The sequence below is a fragment of the Acinonyx jubatus genome, chromosome B3 (assembly GCF_027475565.1).
Source record: "Acinonyx jubatus isolate Ajub_Pintada_27869175 chromosome B3, VMU_Ajub_asm_v1.0, whole genome shotgun sequence".
Lineage (NCBI taxonomy): Eukaryota > Metazoa > Chordata > Mammalia > Carnivora > Felidae > Acinonyx > Acinonyx jubatus.
The window spans coordinates 108601847-108624934 of record NC_069386.1 but is presented as its reverse complement, the minus strand read 5'-3'; the positions used below and the strand labels follow the sequence as shown (position 1 = coordinate 108624934).

The following is a 23088-nucleotide window of genomic DNA, read 5'->3' as shown; positions in this document are numbered from 1 at the left end:
TTCACGTCAGTCTATTATTTTTCCTTTTGATTGGTGCTCTGACTGCCCTAGCAAAGTTTGTCCTTATTTTAATTCTTTTAGTTCTATAACTAGCCCCTAGAATCCCTGTTCTTTCTTCTAAGTTTTGTCCATATTCGAACTTCATACATTAAACGAGCCTTGTACCATTTTACGCATGAGAGTCATTTGCCTCAATAGTTTTACTTTAAAAATATGGGTGAGATTAAGACAGATTTCTGAGTCCTACTGCACTGCCACCCTGTTGTGCTTCGTTAATCTGAGATTCTTAGTGGTGCTTATTACAGAATTATAAACATCCACGTTGCACCGTAACCGGTGACAAGCTTTGATAGGCACGGACTCCATTTCTCTAAGATTTCTTGCTGAAGAACAAAGGCCCTTTAAGCAAGACTCTGTTTGTGAGACACAAGATTCCAAGATATCTGTCTAGATTTTCCCTTCATTTTTGGATTCGGAGCCTAATTACATAAGTTGTAAAAGGCAGGAGGAGAAGGTAGCTTCCACAACCTCGATTCATTGCCTTCACAGCACGGAGGGCAAGAAGCAATAGCAAGGAGGTACAGCTCTGTAACCCCAGGAAAGGAAGGAAGTCAGAGGAAACTGGGTTGGAGAGAGGTGTCAGACATTTTTCATTCCCCTTAACTGTAAGAGGCAAGTAGCTTTTAAATGTACTCTCTGCCTTAATGAGGAAAATTTGTACATTATACCCACAGGAGACTGTGCTGCCCTATAGCTGGTTCCAAAACAAAACAAAAGTTGTTCTGAGTAATATGGAACTGGAAGGACACATGGTGAGGTGGGGCTTCGCGAAACCATAAACTTCTCAGTTATGTAAAGTTAGACATTATGTTCAATGTTTATATATTTGCTTGCTAATTGTTGGCTGTCGGTCCATGTCAAAACATTAAATTAACCCTCCCTTTTCCTAATGGAATAGACAATCCTTTTTTACAGCACGGTAGTATTTAGAAACCACCCTATTCTTTAATGGTGGGAAGCCACTGCAATCGATATTGGTGAAGATCATGGAAAAAAGTGATTCCCCCTAAAAATTATGTTCGGTGAGATACTCTATCAATAGTTTGGAAATTTGTTGAGTTTATCTTATCTTGTTACGCAACCCTCTGACGGTCTCTGGGTTTGTTACAGAGCTTTTACCAGGTTCTTATCAGTAATACATACACCATATTTCAAGTGGCACTCCAGATTTAATTCCTTGATAAACTACTGTGTCCAAGACTTAGCTGAATCACTTTTCCTGCTTTTTCTGCTAGGTGGCTTAAAAAAAAAAAAAAATTCCTAATTTCTTGTTTATCTATTAGTGTATTTCCCCCGTCTCTATTTCCCATTATCTTAATACCACATGCCACCTGCACTGTCCCTCTTCTTACTTAATCCTATTCTTACTTGTATCCCCACAAATCTCTGAGCTCACACTGTGCTCCAGTACTTCCTTCTCTTTCAGCTAGATCTGTGTTCGTCAGTGTCTCAATTCTCTTGGCAATTTTTCCTTGTATGCAAATTGTATAGGAAAATAGGACTTGCATAGCTTAAAAATCTGACGTAAGCAAAAAGAGCAATGCTGTTAAGTTACTGTGCATAATTACAGAATTGTATGTTTAAATACAGACGTCACTTAAAACCTCTTGCGTTATGAGAAGGGTATGACAATGCAAGTAATTCACATTAAAAGGCATTCTATTCGGTAGATGTGTTTATTGGTGTGTCAGCTGTGCCAGTGTTTTAATTCACATGTAATTCAAGGTAGACCCTGTGCCAGCAACAACTAACAATGATACTCCTTTAACTAAAAATGATAAGCTATTTCTACTTATATGCTCTGTGATTATTTTATAGTCCTCAAATTTTGTAGTCCTTTACAGAAAAAAAATAGTAATAAAGCATGGCGATAAACTGCAATTTGCCACAACACGTTTCCTCCAAATCTTAGTATAAAACACAAGACATTTTTTTGCACACTCTACTTTTATAGAACAACCAGGTTTGTAATTGATTTCTTTATTTTATTTGATTTATCAATATACATGGCAGCTTTCTCAAATCTCAAAGTTAAGTTCCAAAAGTATGTAATTTTAAAGATGAAAAATCATTTTCCTTTAGATGTCATATTCCTAGAGAGCTATTAAAGTCTATTTATAAACAAAAATAATTGATAAACTAATACACTTTAGAAATCAGAATATTTTAAATTATTTTAAATGAATACAAGATATGTCTTTTTAATTAACTATCATAGTTAAATTTAATATCACAAAACAAAATGACATGTCCCCACTAATTTCTCCAGTGGGGTAAAGTCATTGGATTTTACACTTAATATAAGTTTTAAATGTGATTATTAAATGATAATATTTTATCAATTATAGGAAATATTCATTTATAGGAATTTCCTTAGGTCCATCAATCTTTTTAGGCCAAGTTTGAGCCCATGTCAACCTTCAAGTTTAGAGTCAATGCACCTAGCCTGCCTAACAAGCATGTCAATTAAAGAATATGGATTTCATTGATAAAAAAAAAAGGGGGGGGAATAAACAGTAGCTAAATCACTGTTCAACTTACCAAAAAAAAAAAAAAAAGCTAATAGCAAATGAGATAGTTTCCAAGAATTACTTTAAAAAGTTTTTTTAAATAAACACAAATGGCCAATGATGTTGGATTTAAAATTTCACAGGATAACCTTACAAAAAAAAAAAAAAAACCCACATAGAAATAGTAAAGTCATCACCTTATGATAAAAAAACTAAAGTTTAATAGTCATTGAAGGGGTAACAACCACTTGTAGTCTACATTGAAAAGTAATTTTAATCATAGCTAAAACAAACTAAAATCAAAGAATTCTATGAAGAAATAACAAAAATGATAAACATTTAATAACATCTAAAATGTAGATACTTAAGATCCTAAACAAAAATATTAAAGGTAAAAGGGCCTTGAGATCTTTCTCCAACAATTCATCTTATAAAATCAATTTCTAAATAGCTCATATCCTTTGCTTTGGTGTTTTGTCTGCTATCAACTAAACGTGAGTACAGTAGAAAATCACTTATGTTCTTTTCAAATGCTTGGCATTATAATGTGATCTCATATCTTTCCTCAAATTAAATTTGGCTCCACATATTCCACATGTATACAGATGAACATCCATGTGCTGTTCCAACTGTTCATTATTTGGGAAAATCTGAAAGCAGACCTGGCATATAGTCTCACCAGCAGATAAATGAGAAATCATATGCCGTACATGGTCATGTTTTCTGAAGTTTCCTTGATCACAAATGGAACAGACATACCTGGCCATGCCTTTGTGCATATCATTGTGCAGTCGCAACTGACGCTCTCTTAAAAACTGCTTTCCACATGTCTGACAGACAAACTGTTTCTCCTTGGTGTGAACAGTGTAGTGTTCTCTCAAGTGGCACCGCTGATAAAATCCTTTTCCACACAGATTACAAAAATGCTTTCGTCTGTGATCTCTCTCATTTTCTTCCATGATGGCACTCTTAAACACATCTTGGTCTAGGCAGCTAGACATATGTTCAACCACCAGGTTCTCAGTTTCAAAACGCTGGCCACAATTCGGACATCGGAAAGGACAGGCAGAATGTTTAAATAACTGCTTTTTTTGGATACTGTTTATCTGGAAATGATTGTCCCTGAAATCGTCCAACATTTCAACAAACATATCTCTTATTTCTGACTGCTCATCAGGATTCTCTTCCATGTCCATTTTCTCCTCGGCATTTCCTAAGCCATTCATTGTCAGATCTTGGGGTTCTCCACATCTCTGCGCATGTTCCTGAAGCTGTCTGCCCTTAACAAGGATCTGTCCGCATTTACCACACGCACAGATATTTTCAATGTGTTTGGCTAAGTAATGGGATGACAGGTCCTCCTCGGTGATTGTGAGTCCGCACAGCTCACAAGACGCATTTTCGGTATCCTCTTGTACCGGACTGCTGTTGTTAGGGGGCCTCATACTTTCTAAACCTCCTCTTTCTTCAGCACTTATTGACATCCGAGGTTTTAGAGTTTTCCTACCACTTTTTTTAATACCGATCTCTTCTTCAACATAGTATCTATAAAATGGCTCTTCAGGTTCATCTTCTAATTCGTCGTTGTCAGTGGATTCGTTACAGTCTTTATCAGTAACTTTAATGATGTTAAAGTCTTTCAGTTCGTCTGTAGGAATATCTTCTGGCTCCATCTTGATAATGATTCTTTTCCTTTCGGCAGCTCTGCTTTTTTCTTCGCCAGCTAGCTCAGACTCCACGGTGCTACTTTTTCTGCTTCCAGGGGTTGAAGTCGAATCCTCGGCCGCCTGGCTCGGGTCTCCTCTGTATTTGTCCGTCTGCGTAGAAAATGTTTTAGAAGAATCCTTTTCACCAAACTCAGCTTTGATATTACTGTCTTTTCCATCTCTAAGATCCACTATTCTGTGGTAGGATCTTGTGTTTTGGTACGAATGTCTGTTAGTACAGGTTAGCACATGCTCATCTAATAACTTTTCACAGCTAAAGCCAAATCCACAGCTGTCACAGGTAAAACTCCGTCCAAAGCGTCGTGACACGCGTTCTTTTGGAGTAGATAATTTGGACACCGAACTTTTTTTACAGACATCAAACAGTGGTTCCGGAAAATTACCTAGTTGTAAAGACTCTTCATCGGGCTCTCTGTTATGTGGTGTATTTACGGTTGAACTGGGTTCTGCACACCACCTATTGGCCTCACTGCCATTTCTAGCCACTGTGTCTTCATACATTCTTACCCCAAAGATCATTTTGCTGTTCTGTTTGCTAGAAGCAGAAGATGAACACTTGGAACTGGAACAATCTGCATCCTGTATGTCTTCTAAGCAGTCAGGAACATTGTACAGCTGTAGATAGTTCATTGCCACTTTAAACTGCTCAAAGCTAGAGGGAGCAGTCATGATTTTTCCTAAATACATAAACTGCAGAATGAGATCAAAACACTCGGCGCTAATTTTCATGTTGCTGAGATTCAGTTGCGCAGTACTGTGCTGATGGTTCATGAAAAACATTCTAAAATAGGAGCTACAGGCAGCCAGAACTGCTTTGTGTGCTTGGAAGTAAATGTCATCGATCGCAATACAACAGTCACAGAGAAAACCCCATTCCCTTTGGTTGTTTAGCTGCTGAAGGACGTAGCTGCTGTGGCTGGGCTTTGCCATCTTCTATTAATTAGAGACCTATGTAAAACAAAAATAGTAAAGTCAGACGAGATATCTTGAGAAAGCACCTGAAGAGTAATTTTGATCACACTGTGTGACTTGTGTGACTTTGCTATTATAACAAAGGTATACGTAGTTTTCCATTCCAGTGTGGTAAAACTCAATAATATATACCTGAATGCTTTTTTAAATTTGAAGATGAAGATAGCCATTTAGTCAAGCTTCCCACTTTGATTTTCAGAAGCACAATGGGGGCACCTGGGTGGCTCAGTCGGATGAGCATCTGACTCTTGATTTTGGCTCAGGTCATTATCTCATGGTTCGTGGGATCGAAGCCCTCAGCGCGGAGCCTGCTTGGGATTCTCTCTCTCTCTCTCTCTCTCTCTCTCTCTCTCTCTGGCCCTTCCCCACTCACATGCTCGTGCTCTGTCTCTCTCAAAATAAATATTTTGTTAAAAAAAGAAACCCAAGCTAAGGTATCAAAAACAAAAACCATCACTTTGGTTTCCTCAAACTATGTTGGGAATAACATTTACTAGATTTGAAAGGAAACAGTTTAAAAGTACCTGACGGATACAAACAATGAAAGTAAATAAAATAACAACTTAAACTGAAAGTTCATAAACTAAACTACAGAGTATTAAAAACTTAGGTAACGGGTATTAAGGAATCACTACTCATATTTAAGTGTGTTGAATGTATTTTGGTTGTGTTAAAAGAGTCCCTATCTTTTAGATAAACACGCTAACATATTTATAGATGACGTGATATACCCTAAACTACGCGTGAAAAAAATCCAGTGAGGTGGGTGCGGGGGCTATAGGTGATACAAAATTAGCCATTTATTGGCCATTTATTTTTGTAGGTTAAAAAAAATTTTTTTTTAATATTTATTTATTATTGAGAGACAGAGAGAGACAGAGCATGAATGGGGGAGGGTCAGAGAGAGAGGGAGACACAGAATCTGAGGCAGGCTCCAGGCTCTGAGCTGTCAGCACAGAGCTTGACGCGGGGCCTGAACTCATGGACAGCGAGATCATGACCTGAGCCGAAGTTGGATGCTCAACTGACTGAGCCACCCAGGCACCCCCCACTAAAAATATTATTAATGTAGTGAGTTGACCTTGGGTAAAGGAGAGAAAAACATTAAAAGCACTAGAAGCCCTATCCATTATATTATAAAACTAAAATAGGATCCAATTTTAGCCTCAATTTTTTTTTATGGGGGCGGGGAGTTGGGGGTGGGGGGAGAGTGCACACAAGCAGGGGAGCGGGGCAGAGGGAGAGAAAGAGAAACTTAAGAAGGCTCCATGCTCAGTGTAGAGCCTGACAGGAGGGCTCAATCCCATGACCGTGAGATCATGACCTGGGCCGAAATCAAGAGTCGGACGCTCAATCCATAGCCTCAATTTTTAATCTGTATACATAAACTTCACTATCTTCTACTTAAAAACAAGTTCCTATACAACCTGAGCACAAAAAGAACATTTAACAAGCTGTTCAGAGACATTAAATGTTCACTCTTCAGTCCCCAAACCCTTCAATCCTTGCAATGGTAATTAAGAGGTATCTACAGTTTATTTCCACTTGCTTTTTATCTGTTCTTCACAGATCATATCTGGATCACATACCCTTTTTCCCCACTACCTAAAGACCCATCCCTCCTCCTTCTTCCTGTTCTTCCTGCCTAATGACACAGAGTTGCTTAGTCAGGGATATGCATCTAGTGAGTCTAGTAAAAAGACGGTGGCTTATCATGAGGACTAGCACCTTCTTAAAATTGCAACCATTGTACCTTTTTGTAAGCCAAATCAAGCATGTCAATAGGCACAATATTTCAACCTTCTATAAGTCAGGTATCTATAACCAATGAGGAAGCATGCTTAGTATGTACCTAAATACAAAAAGCAATATATGCACAAAGACATCCATCAACATGTTATTTATAATTTGAAATGTCTGGTAATAAGGGAGTTGCAAGTGAACCCAGGTAAATCTACGACCTAAAATTAAAATTCACTGTCGTGTGGCCTTTAAAAATTAAATTAATGAATGAAGACTGCAGAAGAAAATGAGTAAGTTTCCAGGATGGAAAGTCAAGTAAATAAACAAAGGATATGAAATTATGTAACAATAACAATTATATAAAACAAATCCAAACAACAATCTCTTATTCAAAGGGTGAGAAATACACACACACACACACACACACACACACACACACGTTGATCCCAAGCCCACTTTTTGTAAGATAAGTTTTTTTTGTAAAGAAGCTTTAACTTTATTGAACTCACAGCTTCTTAGACTTATTTATTTTTATTAAAAAAAATTTTTTTTTTTCAACGTTTATTTATTTTTGGGACAGAGAGAGACAGAGCATGAACGGGGGAGGGGCAGAGAGAGAGGGAGACACAGAATCTGAAACAGGCTCCAGGCTCTGAGCCATCAGCCCAGAGCCTGACACGGGGCTCGAACTCACAGACCGCGAGATCGTGACCTGGCTGAAGTCGGACGCTTAACCAACTGTGCCACTCAGGCGCCCATTATTTTTTAATTTAAAGTCAAGCTAGTTAACATATAGCGTAGTACTGGTTTCAGGAGTAGAATTTAGTGATTCATTATTTACACTTAACACCCAGTGCTCATCCCAACAAGTGCCCTCCTTAATGCTCATTGCCCATTTAGCCCATCCCCCTACCCATCATGCCTCCACCAACCTTCAGTTTGTTCTCTATTTTTTTATTTAAATCCAAGTTAGTTACATATAGTGTAACAATGATTTCAGGAAGAGAATTTAGTGATTCATCACCTACATATAACGCCCAGTGCTCATCCCAACAAGTGCCCTCCTCAATGCCCATAACCCATATTCCACACCCCCATCAACCCTCAGTTTGTTCTGTGTATTTAAGGGTCTTTTATGGCTTGTCTCCCTCTATGAATGAAATCATATAATTGTCTTCTCTAACTTATTCCACTTAGTGTAATACAGTCTAATTCCATCCGCATTGTTGCAAATGACAAGATTTCATTCTTTTTGATTGCCAAGTTATATTCCATTGTGTGTGTGTGTGTGTATACACACCCTATATATATACATTTATTATATATTTATTATATATATATTCCACATCTTCTTTATCCATTCATCAGTCCATGGACATTTGGGCTCTTTCCATACTTTGGCTATTGTCAATAGTGCTGCTCTAAACATTGGGGGGTGCATGTGCCCCTTCGAATCAGCACTCCTGTATCCTTTGGATAAATACCTAGTGGTGCAATTGCTGGGTCATAGGGTAGTTCTATTTTTAATTTTTTTGAGGAAAGTCCATACTGTTTTCCAGAGTGGCAGCACCATAGGATGAGATTTCTAGGTCTATAGTCATTTTGTAGGATTCATAGGGAACTTTAATGAATAATAAAGAGAAAGGGGCAGAAGGATAGATGTTATCTCAAAACAAATCTCCTAATAAGAGTTGTTAAAAAATGAAACAAACTATTCCGGATGATAACGAATGCCCTGCACAGAAGAGGGATGAAATGTCGATGAGGACGGGACGGGAGGATACAAGGAAAAGAACACAGGCTCTGCGTCAGAGAGAGCTGAGTTCCAATCTAGCTTCGCCGCCTTTGGTAACTTATTTACCCTCACTGGCCCCAAATTTCCCGAACTTTCAAAGTAGGGATAATACGTCAAATAACATATCACATACAAGGATTCATAGAAACAATGTGTAAAGTTCTTGACGGGTGAAAACTAACGGAAGTAACACGGCAGTGGTGGTGGTGGTCATGCATATTCTAAGCAGCAGGAGCTAAGTTTGACTAGTCAGCTAACCTTAAGGTTTCCTTCCAAATAGTAGTCTAGTAGGAGGAACACCAGCAGTTAATCTGTGAAGACGTGCAGGTTTTTCATATCCTGTGCTTAATATAATGACATAAAGACATTGGGGGCGCCTGGGTGGCTTGGTCGGTTAAGCGTCCGACTTCGGCTCAGGTCATGATCTCACGGTCCGTGAGTTCGAGCCCTGCGTCGGGCTCTGTGCTGACAGCTCGGAGCCTGGAGCCTGTTTCAGATTCTGTGTCTCCCTCTCTCTCTGCCCCTCCCCTGTTCATGCTCTGTCTCTCTCTGTCTCAAAAATAAATAAACGTTAAAAAAATAAATAAATCAAATAAAAAATAAAAAGGTTTCCTTCCAAACAGTAGTCTAGTAGGAGGAACGCCAGCAGTTAATCTGCGAAGATGTGCAGGTTTTTCATATCCTGTGCTTAATACAATGACATAAAGACATTAGGGGCACCTGGGTGGCTCTGTCGGTTAAGCGTCCGACTCTTGATTTCGGCCCAGGTCAGGATCTGATGGTTCGTGGGGTTGAGCTCGGCGTTGGGCTCTGCCCTGAGAGCGAGGAGCCTACTTAGGATTCTCTCTCTGCACCCCCTGCCCCCCCCGCCGCCCCTTCCCTGCTTGTGCTCTCTTTTTCTCTAAATAAATAAATAAATAAACTTAAAAAAAAAAAAGAGCTGAAAAGTTCCAAGACCTAATCTAAATGGAAAGCAGGGTTGTTTTTTTTTTTAATTTTTTTTAAATGTTTATTTATTTTTGAGAGAGAGAGACAGACCATGAGCAGGTGAGGGTCAGAGAGGGAGACATGGAATCGAAGCAGGCTCCAGGCTCTGAGCTGGCAGCACAGAGCCCGACGTGGGGCTCGAACCCAAGAACAGTGAGATCATGACCTGAGCCAAAGTCAGACGCTCAACCGACTGAGCCACCCAGGCGCCCCTAAATGGAAAGCAGTTTTATGGCCAGCAACCAAAACTGTTGCAAGTACATCCAAGACCAATATGATAGGCACCTCTCTAGAGAAAATCAGATTCAGTGAAGTTAGTAAAAATGCATCCGTGTTAATATAAACACTACACTAGAACAAGAGCACCAACAGCATTTGAACGCACATTTGTCAATGCAACGAATATTCCTTGAGTGCTCTGGGGCACCAGGCACTATATAAAGTACTGAGAATCGGCAATAGCACAGGTATTCTGCAATCTCAGGGATACATTGTTGAGAATTTTGGCTTTTTCTACACTAGTGACTTCAACACGTATTCAGTAAAGTACCTTCTCTATGGAAGAGAGCATCATGCTCTTGTGAAGAGAACACAGGACTCTGGGTCAGAAAGGCATGGGTATGAACCCCACTGTCTTCACAGGTCTCTGCATTCCTACCTTCCCCTCAGAGAGCTCAAGGCCAAACAAAATTCATGCTAAGACTACAGTTTCTAGGCTGACCTAGAATTGTAGTTTCATCAATATTATTATGCAAATATCCACATTCTGAGTAAAACTAACTTTAAAAAGTAGAGTAACTTTAAAAAAATTTTTTAAGTTTATTTATTTATTTTGAGAGAGACAGAGACAGAGACAGCATGAGTGGGGGGAGGGGTAGAGAGAGAGGGAGAGAGAGAGAGAGAGAATCCCGAGCAGGCTCTGCCCTGTCAGCACAGAGCCTGATGGAGGGCTCGAACCCACGAACCATGAGATCATGACCTGAGCCGAAACGAAGAGTCAGATGCTTAACCAACTGAGCCACCCAGGCACCCCAAAAGTAGAGTAACTTTTTTTTTTAATTTTTTTTTTACATTTATTTATTTTTGAGAAAGAGTGAGACAAAGCGCGAGTGGGGGAGGGGCAGAGACAGAAGGAGACCCAGAATCCGAAGCAGGCTCCAGGCTCTGAGCAGTCAGCACAGAGCCCAACGGGGGGCTCGAACCCACAAACTGTGAGATCATGACCTGAGCCAAAGTCGAACGCTCAACCGAGCTACCCAGGCGCCCCAGTAGAGTAACTTTTAATAACAATCCTTCACATATTAGTACCAATAATTTTGTTCTTATTACACCTCACTTATTACACAGAAAAACTTTGAGAAGGCTTAATAACACCAACAAAACAACCCCAAAAAACAAAAAAAGAAGAGAGGTGGGGCATGGAATCTGGGGTGAAGGATCTAAATTCTTGTGAGACTTTTAGCTTGTTATCTATCTCTTGAGAATACTTTTTTGCATTAAAAATTTAAAACCTCATTGACTTATTCTTTTAATCTTTTCTTATGTTTATTCATTTTTGAGAGAGAGGGAGAGAGAGCGGGGGAGGGACAAAGAGAGAGGGAGACAGAGGACCTGAAGCAGGCTCCATGCTGACAGCAGAGAGCCTCACGTGGGGCTTGAACTCACGAACCGCAAATCATGACCTGAGCCAAAGCTGGATGCTTAACCGACTGAGCCACCCAAGTGATTTTTTTTTTCTTTTTTTGAGAGAGAGAGAGAGAAAGTGAGCAGGGGAGAGGGGCAGAGAGAGAGAGAGAGAGAGAGAGAGAGAGAGAGAGAGAATCTCAAGCAGGCTCCATGCTCAGCATGGAGCCCAACACGAGACTCAATCCCATGACCCTGGGATCATGACCTGAGCCAAAACCAAGAGTCAGACCCTCAATTGAATGAGCCACCCAGGCGCCCCCTTTTTGAAAATATTTTTTTACATTCATTTACAGTAAATTTAATTAATTAAAAACAATTTTATTCAAATTCCAAAATAAGTTTTCTCCTTTCAGTTTTTTTGATATTAATAATGCTACTAAAACTTAGTTAACTTTACATTATAGTAAAGCTTGCAAACGTTTTAAATAAAAGGATTGCTTATATCTTAGCTGTTCTTATTTTTATTTATTTTATTTTTGTAAGTTTTAATTTTAATTCCAGTATAGTTAGCCTACAGTGTAATATTAGTTTCAGGTGTACAATGTAGTGACTCAATATTCCATACATCACCCAGTGCTCATCACAAGTGCACTCCTTAATCCCCATCACCTATCACTCATCCCCCCCATCCACCTCCCTTCTGGTAACGTTTGTTCTCTATAATTGACAGTCTGTTTCTTGGTTTGTGTGTGTCTTTCCCCCCCTGCCCTTTTCCCACTTGTTTTGTTTCTTAAATGCCACATATAAGTAAAATCATATGGTATTTGTCTTTCTCTGACTTATTTTGCTTAGCATTATACTCTCTAGCTCCATCCACATCATTGCAAATGGCAAGATTTCATTCTTTATGGCTGAATACTATTCCTTTGTGTATATATACCACATCGCCTTCATCCTTTCATCAATCAATGGATACTTGGGCTGCCCCATATCTTGGCTATTGTCAATAATGCTACTCTAAACTTGGGGGTTCATGAATCATTTTGAATTAGTGTTTTTATTTTGTGTGTGTAAATATCCAGTGATGTGATTACTGGATTATAGGGTAGTTCAGTTTTTAACATTTTGAGGAACCTCCATCTGTTTTCCACAGTGGCTGCACCAATTTGCATTCCCATCAACAGTGCAAGAGCGTTTAGCTCTTCTTGTCTTTATAACTGAATCTGTGATTGCTTATATTATATACTAGCTATATCACTAGTGAAACAAATTTATTACAGCTGGAAGTCAAGGGCTGGGACTGAGAGCACAACTTCAAGTGTGATCCAAAGTCAAGAGTTCTAAGGCCAGATGGATATCTGTGTGCATGCAGTTCTCCAGGAAAAGAAAGAGGTTAGGTGATGCGACACATTTTACGCAGGATTTTAAAATTTTTAGTTTGAAAGTTTCATCTCAGATTCAAAAACAGCCGCCAAGCACAGTAAGCATATGAATTTAGATACTCACAGATTTTTAGAGTTTAGAGACTTCTAATCTGATCCAACATTCTTATTTCATAGAACAGCAAAGATCTGACTGTTAAACAGTGTATCAAGGGGACAGTTAACCGTGGTAAAGTAGGTACTAGGATTAGGATTACAGAACAAGGACATACAACCACTCAAAGGGGTACGAACTCCTTGTAAAGGGCACTGAGTGCCCTTCTGCAAAGAACACTCAGCAAGGACCGGGCATGAGTCCCTCATACAGGATTTACTGGCCAGGCACTCTTGCACAAGTGACTACCCACATCTGAACTCCATCTGTAATGCTCTTTTATCTGTATACGTGCATCTGGTCTTACCCAGTAGACGTGTCCCCTAAATTATACTGTGCAAGCTATTTCAGTAAATTTCTCACTGACATAGGAAGGTATCAGAAATACTTTTCCTTCATCACTAAATCTCTTAAACTGGGAAAAAAGTTTTGTCGAAAGTTTCTTTTGCTTCCGCCTTAGTCATGTGATAACTGAAGAACCTATAAATAAGCATATAAACTGAATGAAGGGGCACCTGGGTGGCTCAGTCAGTTAAGAGTCCAACTCTTGGTTTCGGCTCAGGTCACGATCTCAATCTTGTGAGACTGAGTCCCACATTGAGCTCTGCACTGGGCATGGAGACTGCATAAGATTCTCTCTCTCCCTCTGCCTCTCCCTCACTCTTGCTTGCTCCTGCTCTCTCTCCGCCTCCCCCAAAATTAACTCATTAAAAAAATAAAGTGATTGAAAAAGTCACTTACTTTTGGAGTAATTTTGGAGTGACTCCTTCTGTAAAGCAAATCATCTTTTTGTAATGTGTGCCATAGGCCACGGAGGCCTCCCCGGGGACAGCGTGCATTGCCTCAGTGAGAATCTGCAGCAGAGTCTAGCATCAGACTCTCGATTCAGTGCCCCCATCTCTCAACTACTAACAATTACCTCTGGATCTCAAAGGTCATTTAGGTATATACATTCATTTCCTCATATCTATTTTCGTGTCTTCTATGATTGGATATATGTATAGGGATTTACTTTGAGGGTTATAGACTATCCTTTTAAAAATCCTGAAATGAAATGAAAGGGCTCTCTCATGTTAATAAAGCAGAGTATCAAGAGTGTATTGAACATCTACGACATTCCTAACATTGCATAAAGCATCGAAGTAGAGGGTGAAAAGGAGGGTCAACATAGAACTAATTACAAATGAGGGGTTAAATTTTAAACCAAGAAACAATTTGAGAATAATTACTAAATCAAACTGAATAAAGTTCAGCAAGAGTTGGAGGGGGGAATAAAAGCATGATTGTACTACAAGAGCGGGCGTTAGGAAAGGTGGAAGCTTTGAGTGAGGACCTGATGAGTGAGTAGAACAGAGAAAAATAGACAATAAGATTAGAGGCATTGCAGGCATCTGCACAAGGGTGGATGTAAATAATTGGAGAGGGATACAGAGCAGCACACACGAAAGCATGAAGATGTAATGGGACGGAAGACAGGTACACTTCACCAAACTGGTAAATGGAGGTTTTGAAGGTAGAGTGAATGACAAGTGTAACACAACAACGATAGGAATAGCCACCACTTGCTAAGCGCTCCTATCGATGGTCAGGCTCTAGTCTAAGAGTGTGTGTGTGTGTGTGTGTGTGTGTATGTGCGCGCGCAACGTTATATAACTTCTGTAAGGCCACAGAGGACCTGGTGAGATGAGAACACAGGCAATGTGACTCTTGGCCTCGATGATTTTGCCACCTGTAAAAAATAAGGTCACCCTGGTGAAATCCTTTCTTGGAATACCATTTTCCAGGGTATAGAGTCCAATCTCTAAATTTAAACTTAATGAAGTTCTTTAGGTTTTCTTGAAATTTCCAGGCAGAACCAGTTTTGTAGATGCTTACAAAGGTAAAAAGTTTCACTTCAAGGCACTTACATGACAGACACGATCAAGTTTAGACAATTTTATTCACTTTTTAGAACAGGCATTCTGGCTGGCTATTAGACTGTAAATTCAGTACTTAGCACAGGAAGTTCTGAAATTATAATTGGGTTATGTTCCAAAACTTTATTTTTAAGTTAGTTCTTTGGAACTTGAAACACATATTCCCATAGAAACAATGCTATAAATGGTGAGTCAGTTCTATGCTCACACCCTAAAGTCTTTTAAAACCCTAATGGCGCTTTACATTAGTCCCAACAGTGCCAGAGCATGCCTTTTATCATTTACACTAACAGAGGTATCATACAGCAATGCATACTACACTGAACCCGAAAGGCTAAGGATGAGACTTCAAGGCTCTCATGCTCCCTGTGCCCAGCACACACGTCCACCACATAGTTGGTACTTAATGCATGCTTGGCAAATGAAAGTATTAAGTAAGAGCCCAGGAAGCAGGCACCAATAGGTTTGGATACGAACTCTACCACTTATTTAGCTATGAGGAAACATCTTTACCTCTCTAAACCTGCTTTTCTCATCTATAGAACAGGGATACTCATACTCCTTACGGGATTCTCATACAAATTAGAGACCAGGGGCGCCTGCATGGCTTCAGTCGATCAAGTGAAGTGACCGACTTCGGCTCATGTCATGATCTGATGGTCCGTGAGTTCGAGCCCCACACTGGGCTCTGTGCTGACAGCTCGGGGGCTGGGGCCTGCTTCAGATTCTGTGTCTCCCTCTCTCTCTCTGCCCTTCCCCCACGCATGCTCTGCCTCTCTCAAAAATAAATAAACTTAAAAAAAATTTGTTTTAAATCAGAGATGACAATTTCTTCTTGTCTTTTCAGTCAAGCACAATACAATTTTTCTTAAATATTAATGTCATCATTGTGAACATACTTCATAGAATTTTACAAAGCGATCAAGTTCAACCTGATGCTTTACACATGAGAAAGCAAAGTGAGGCCCTAAGAGGTTAAGAGACATACTCAAGATCACCTTCAGTTGTAGTGTCTGACAGCAAAGGTCCCCATCTCCTCAATCCTGGTCCAGGGCTCTTCCTCCTGTTCTGCAACCCCGAGTGCAACACCAACTACCTCTCTGCCCTATGCTCTGCATCAGTTGTGTTTTGCTAAAACACAGCTGTTCAAACTGGCAAGGGTTGTTTGCACCTACACAAAATGGCCTCAAACTGTTGTGCTTTTGGAGGTTGTGGTTTGCTGGCTGGTTAGTATTGTCTTGCTTGTCAAGCCAACAGCTATCACTTCTAAAACGGGTGCTGATCTCCTGCTGCCCACCATTGCAACCCGTTAGGGGTTAAGAAATTAGACAAAAACTCATTGAAACTGAATCTACATAATTTAATTTTCTGAGAGGACCTAAGGGAAATGTTCTGTAAGATAAGGGTTTAGTTCCTGCACTTTGTTTCATCTATTTTATTTTTTAATGTTTTTATTTATTTTTGAGAGAAATAGAGTGCAAGTGGGTGAGGGGCAGAGAGAGGGAGACACAGAATCCGAAGCAGGCTCCAGGCTCTGAGCTGTCAGCACAGAGCCCGACGTGGGGTTTGAACTCATGAACCGTGAGATCATGACCTGATGTTTCATCTATTTTGATCGCTCACAGGCAACAAATTGCCATTACTCTTGATTCTGGCCAGGGCACTGGATAGTGAGGTAGCCAACCAACTAACTTCTGAGTAAGTGAGTTGTTCCTAGGTCTAGGAAATAAATTTGTCCACACAGAAAGCAAAGGGAACATAGTGGCTTCTGGAATACTTCTCTCTCCCTCCAGAAGTAGAAGAGGAAAAGTATTTACTCTAGGCCATCTCTACATTTTGATCTGTTCATCTTAAAGAGGCAACATGGCATCTTCCGACCACTAGAGGGCACTGTGTGAACAGCAGGCTTCTCAGCAAAAGGCAGCTTTTACCAGGAAGTCACTTTTTTTGCACGTGGCATTGGTATTCTTGGTAATTTTAGGGTTCATTTTTTAGAACTTATATCTGTACCTCTGTGACTTTGGGGACCCACCTAAATCTGCCCCTCCCCCTTGTATTCTCTGTCTCAGCAGGCACTGCCATGCACCAATCACCCAGGCTACTTGCCAGTCACCTGGGACTTCTCCCACCCTTAACAGTCAACTCTCGAGTCTCACCAATTTTCTGTTTCTCAAATCTACTCCTCTATTCCATCCCTACCTTCCTTGCCCTCCTGAGGTCTCTATCATCACTCCTCAGTTATTACAACAAACGATTCATAAAGAACACAAATCGTGCCATCTATGCCTCCCTTCACATATCCTCAGGCTAAAAAGTAAAAACTCCTTAGCAAAGCATACTGAGCCGTCCATGCCCACCCATCTAGTCTTATGTTTGGATACCTCTTGCTTCAAACTCCATTCTCAAGCAGCACAAAACTGCTTGTCCCCCCACTCCTCTTGAATGTATTTACCTCCATTTTTACTCATGCTGATTGATTGGTTCTTCTGCCTGAACCTCCCACATATCTAACAGTGTATCACCTCCTCCAGAAAGCCTTCTGTAACACCTCCCTCTCCCACTATTTTAGGTTTTGATATTACTCTGTATCATCTCCTTATTTTGCACTTATTACGCTATGTTTTAATCATCAGAACAGCAACGTAAAGTAGGTGTTAAAAAGCACAGACTAACCAGATCGCCTGGGTCCAAATTCCGGCTCTGCCACTTATTAGGTGTGTGACCTTGAACATGTCCGTAAGCAATCTGTACCTCAATTCTCTCATCTGAAAAGGGATGATAATCCTTCCTAGTGTTTAGAGTTATCACAAGGCAGTGGCTGTCACAGAGTAAATGCTAAATAAGAACTGGCTACCGCAGTTATCTGTGCGTCTGTCGGAAGGTCTCCCCACTAGATTAGGAAGAGCAACCTGAAGACAAGGCCGTTAGCTTGTTTCTGTGCAACATAGTAAGTATTCACTAAGTGCTGCTGAATGAGCAGCAAGAGAGGCAGTTCTAGAACAATGGGAAGTACTGGCCAGGCTCCCCCTCCCCCCCCCCCCCCCCCACCCGCAGATCCACCCGACTTTTCAAACTGTATTGTCTCCAATTTCTCCACTTATAACCCCATTTTTCTTGTTTAAGTCCAACCAAAACCCTGAAAAGTTCACTCTTACCTAATTAAAAGTCCATGAAATGAAACCAATAAAAAAAGTATCATAAAAACTATGTTCATTCTAAGAAGCTTAACTCCCTTTTTAAGCATTAAATCTATTTAAGCTTTAAGATTCCCCTTCATCCCAGAGGACCTACCACAGCAAAGGCCTTCGTGCTTTCATATATGTGATTCCCTTTGCTTAGAACCTTTTTGATGTCCAGTCACTCTTTTGGGAATTCTTTTCCTGATCCTAGGGTAATGCAAAATGCAGATGCCCTCTGTTCTAAAACAGCCCCTATCTACAACTATAGGATGCTGTGTCCACCACACTCTCTTGGCAGAGATTACAATTATAATTATATAATTTTGTTTTGCTGTAAGCTCGAGATCAAGGCATTGTCTTCGTCATCACTGTATCCCGAGCCCTAAGGATTGCCTGGCATTTAGTTAATATTCGATCAGTCTTGATTGAATATGTTGAAGAAGGTAAATTTTATTTTGCCTATCAATTTGTGGTTGTTGTTGTTAGTAATTTCTTCAATGTTGTTGTTGTTAGTGATTTCTACAATCATGGGGCTTAAACTCATGACCTGGAGATCAAGAGTCACATGCTCCATGAACTGAACCAGCCAGGTGTCCAATTTTTTGTATTATTTCAATCATGGCAGCTTTTATATAGTGGTCAAAAATTTACAAAGCAACTTCCCATACATCATACAACTGATTCTCACAACAATCCTGAGATAGGTATTGTTATTATCCTCATTTTCTGAATGTTAATGGTTGATATTCAGGTGCTCACCTTGTAAGTAGGATGTGGGACTCAAACTCTGAAGTCTTGCTTCAGGGCCCTAAGTTTCAGCTTTTATAAACCAGACAACACTCGGGGCGCCTGGGTGGCTCTGTTGGTTGAGCAACCGACTTCAGCTCCGTTCATGATCTTGCAGTTTGTGAGTTTGAGCCCCGCATGGGGCTCTGTGCTGACAGCTCAGGGCCTGGAGCCTACTTCAGATTCTATGTCTCCCCCTCTCTCTACCCTTCCCCTGCTCACATTCTGTGTCTCTCTGTCTCTCAATAATAAATAAACGTTAAAAAAATTTTTTTTTAAATAAATAAACCAGACAACACTCTCTCCATGGCCATGACTATTAACTGAAGTGCCCCTTTGGAACATGCTAAGCCTCCCAGTCACCCACTCTCACATAGCCCCACATTGCAGGCAGAACGCCCTGCCCCTTCCGCATCTCCTCTTCCATCTGCTGACTCCCACCGTCCATCAGAGCAAGCCCCCCCCCCACCCCAATACTAAAGACATACAGTGGGGATGGAGCTCTTTAGTTAGCTCTAAAAAGGATTATGTGTATCTCACATAGACAACAAATGGAAAATCTGGTTGGGGCTTTAATGCTTCAATTTCCCAATTTTATTTGGAAAACGATTTTTTAATGTGTATTTATTTATTTTGAGAGCGCAAGTGTGCACACATGAGTGGGAGTCGGGGAGGGGCAGAGAGAGCGGGAGGGAGAGAATCCCACGTTGGCTTGTGCTGTTAGCACAGAGCCTGAGGCAAGGCTCAATCTCATGAACTGTGAAATCATGACCTGAGCCAAAATCAAGAATCTGATGCTTAACCAACTGAGCCACCCAGGTGCCCCTGCAAATGATTTTACACTCAAAAGTAGTGTAAAAAGACCAGTGTCCCCAACACTATCAAATAACCAATGGTGTGATTAAACTTCTATGTACTACTTTGGGGCTTTGTTTTCAGAGCATCATCAGCTACTTCACATGCATTCTTCTTGAATATGCCAGGCTAAGTCATAAATGACTCTGGGCTTTGACTAAGAGCTCCTGTAGTTACCATACAAGCCACAAACAGAAGTTAGAATCTATATTAAATATGTACCATCTCCTTCCATGCCACATCTAAAAACTGTAGTCATGAATCCCCTTCTTTGTTCTAATTCTCTTTCCTTGATGTTTGGCATGCTGCCTCTAGGTACTATTCAAGAGGAACCCCTCTCGCCATATCAGCACAGGAACATCTTGGCAGTGGTCTTCATGGCAAATTCAGCCACTCCTTCCCAACTACAAAATTATGAAACTCTCTAGAAATATGAGGCTTTTGGTTTTGTTTTATTTTTTTAATGAGTTTGGCCAGTAGAAATCAACCCATCAGAAGCAGGACATCAACATCAGCATGAAAAAAGTGTGAGAACTAGCTTACCACAGTACAGTAAGTACTTCGTAAGGACAAACCTAAAATAGCAGCCCTGTTATATTTAAACGCTCACGTCTGTTACTTGATCATAGAATTTTAAACCAGTCCAAAGCGAAACATTCCCTTTTTCTCCACCTAGCCAATTCTCACCAACCTGAGTAGTGAACAGAGAACATAAGGCCATGAATCATCACAGGCCATCCTTAGGCAGGGTTCTGAAGCACACACAACAGCACAGTTATGATCAAATGTTGCCTTCTCTTGTTTTAAACAAGGAATTGACTGTTAACAGTGATTATCTCTGGGGAGTGGGAATCAAAATGATTTTTGTTTTTGTATTTTATGTACTTTAGTATTGGCTGAATTTTTACAAACAGCATGGATTTTATAATAAGTATTTCCATTTTGAGAAAAAAATAGGCACGAATCACTTTTAATTTGGTTCACATGAAAGTACAGAAGAATAACAATGCCAATATTTCAGGGCAAAATACATTAGCACAAGAAAAAACAACAGGAGAAAACATCCTATACAGACCAAAGAGCCCTCTCAAACAGATGTTTTTCAAACATACCTCAGTTGTTTTAGAAGACAACAGATTACAGCTTAAAAATAAAAATCTATGGACGCTTTTCTACATTTGTATCTCACAGGGTTTCCTCCCCCTTGGCCTAGAAGGTTAATAGGAAAGGCTTAGCACTTTCCTGGCTGGAGGAGGAGAGGCCTGAAAGCAGGCAGTTCTTTTCTCTTGCACATTAGGATATGAAATGCTGCTGCAAGGACCACAGAGACACTCTGAAAAAGCTCCATGAACTTATCATCCCCAGAGCCTGGCAAAAGAAGAGAATAAGGAAACAGTACAAAAATCTAGCCGTTAATGTGAAATCAAAACACAAGGTCAAGAGCAAGTGGCTGAGACTGTGTTCATGCCCTGCTGAGGTCCTGGTTAAATATGGTTTCTTTTTCTGACAGTGAGGCACCAGGGCTCCCCCACTACTTCCCCAAAATAGGCCATCACATTGGAGTGGGAAGAATAGAAAGGCTTCAGAAAAGGCTACTCAACTTGAGTTATTCTATACTGTGATAACTTGGTCATAATGGAGAAATCTCCTAAAATGATATAAGATGTTAAGTAAAGGCTCTACATGAGACTGTCTTTATTAATCTTTGAAAATAGTTTCACATCCACTATGCTTCAGTTTTCTGAGATGAGGAAGCCCCTATCTAGCTCCCAAAGCCATTCAGTTATTACTGAGACTTTATCAGATATCCAGCAAGTTAATCAAAAGTAAAAGTTTTGAGGTTGGAATGGCCAGCTATCATTCAACCTTCATGTTTTTGTATCCCAATTCTCCCATCATATCCACTTGCACTGATAAAATTTCATAGAATCTAATTTCTTCGTTTCTAAGAAGGTGGTGATTGCTTTGAAGTTAACATGAGACCTGCATCCTTCACCAATTCTGCTCCAAAGTGACTTGAACTTCAACTCGGAAACTGATTCTAAGTCGCCTCAAAAAGCCTGCAACCAGTCCTTGGGTTGGAGAAAATTGTTCCTGTAATAGTTTTCCTGCCTTGAGACATGCTGTATGGAAATATACTTAGGCCAATGGAGAATCTACGCGTACCTACCACGCTGAAGCTCGATTTAGGAGTATTATTACACACATACAAATGCCCTACTGTCCCCAGAAAACATCAAGGACTTTCATCAACATCTCCCCGACGCTCCCAATTTGGAAAAGGTCATGTCAACCTTTCAGATCATACGGACACGTTGCTTAGGTAAAAAAGGGAGGCTGAGAGTGTGGCTGAGCTCAGACCCAAGCCTACATATTTTAGTGGTAACGACTCCCGATCTACACCCAACACATTTACCGAACACTAACAGAACTTCTAGCAAGCGCCCACCACTGGAATCGAAAGCACTTTCTTCCCAGGAAACACAGCTTTTCCATTGAAAATTCCCAAACACGAGACCCACTACTTTTTTACTGAACAAAAAGCGTGTGTGCCGGCAAGAGGGGGTGGAAAAGAGCGTGGCAAGAATTTGCACGGCTCTTACGCCTCCTCCCTCGGAGCGCGCCCAAGTCTGCGGCCTCGGGCTCCGGGACACTTCCCCTCCCACCCGCCGAGGAGCCGCAGCTGTAAGTTGAGAGAAGCGGGCTCTGGGCACGTCAATCAACCGGGTCCTCCCGCCTCCCGTCTACACCTCCCCTCCCCTCCCCCCCCCCCCCCCAAGAAAAAATAAAGGCAGAGAAAGAAAGGGAAAAGAAGGTAACTAATTTGGGAACTAGTCTCCGCCGGGGCTTCGCCTCCGACCCAGGGAGGCCGCAGGTCCCGGACGAGGCGCGCGGGCGAACCGCGGGATCGAGCAGGCGGCCCGGCAGCCGCCAGTCGCCGGGTCCTCGCGGCGCGTCCTCCGCGCTCGGGATCCCCGCACGGGTCGGCACCGCTCCGGCACCGCACTCCGCCAGGCCGGCGGCCCGCGTCCTCCCGCCCGGGCCAAAGTTGCGCAAATAGCCCCACAACTGGCAGATACTCACCGGCCACAGCAGGAACCGGGGCTGCGGAGGTTTTAGGGAGTTTAAGGCAAATCAGCCACGGGAAAGGCGGGCGGAGGCGAAGGGGCCGCGAGCTGCAGTGGCGGCGGCGCGCGGCGTTCGGGCTGGGCTGCGCGGAGAGGCTCTGGCTCTGCCAGGGACTGTGCTGCAACAAAGGACTTCCGCTGCCGCACAGCCGCGCCTGCCGCACCGCACTGAGCCGGCCCCGCTTACGCGGCGACTCCGGGTCTGCCCACCAGTTCGCTGCGGCGTCCGCCAGCCTTCCCCTCCCTCTCGCCCGCCCACCCACTCCGC

At 41.4% G+C, this 23088-nt stretch overlaps 1 protein-coding gene across 5 annotated transcripts in view; it reads right to left on the bottom strand.

Annotated features, from left to right (window-relative positions):
- The window catches only part of ZBTB1 (zinc finger and BTB domain containing 1), a 28619-nt gene extending 5706 nt beyond the window's left edge, over positions 1-22913 (bottom strand). For 3 of the 5 annotated variants that reach the window (XR_003422539.2, XM_027065900.2, XM_027065899.2), the window contains exons 1-2: positions 22777-22913; positions 3330-5245 (exon numbers count right to left, since the gene is read on the bottom strand). Coding sequence is in view for 4 of the 5 variants with exons in the window: in XM_027065900.2 (XP_026921701.1) it covers positions 3330-5227 (1898 nt within the window). In the remaining variant the exon portion in view is untranslated. Of the gene's footprint in view, positions 1-2024; positions 5246-18810; positions 19073-22776 lie in introns of those variants that run through there. The other 2 variants (XM_015068142.3, XM_027065898.2) reach the window with 2 other exon arrangements.
- Between the last annotated feature and the right edge of the window lie 175 nt (positions 22914-23088).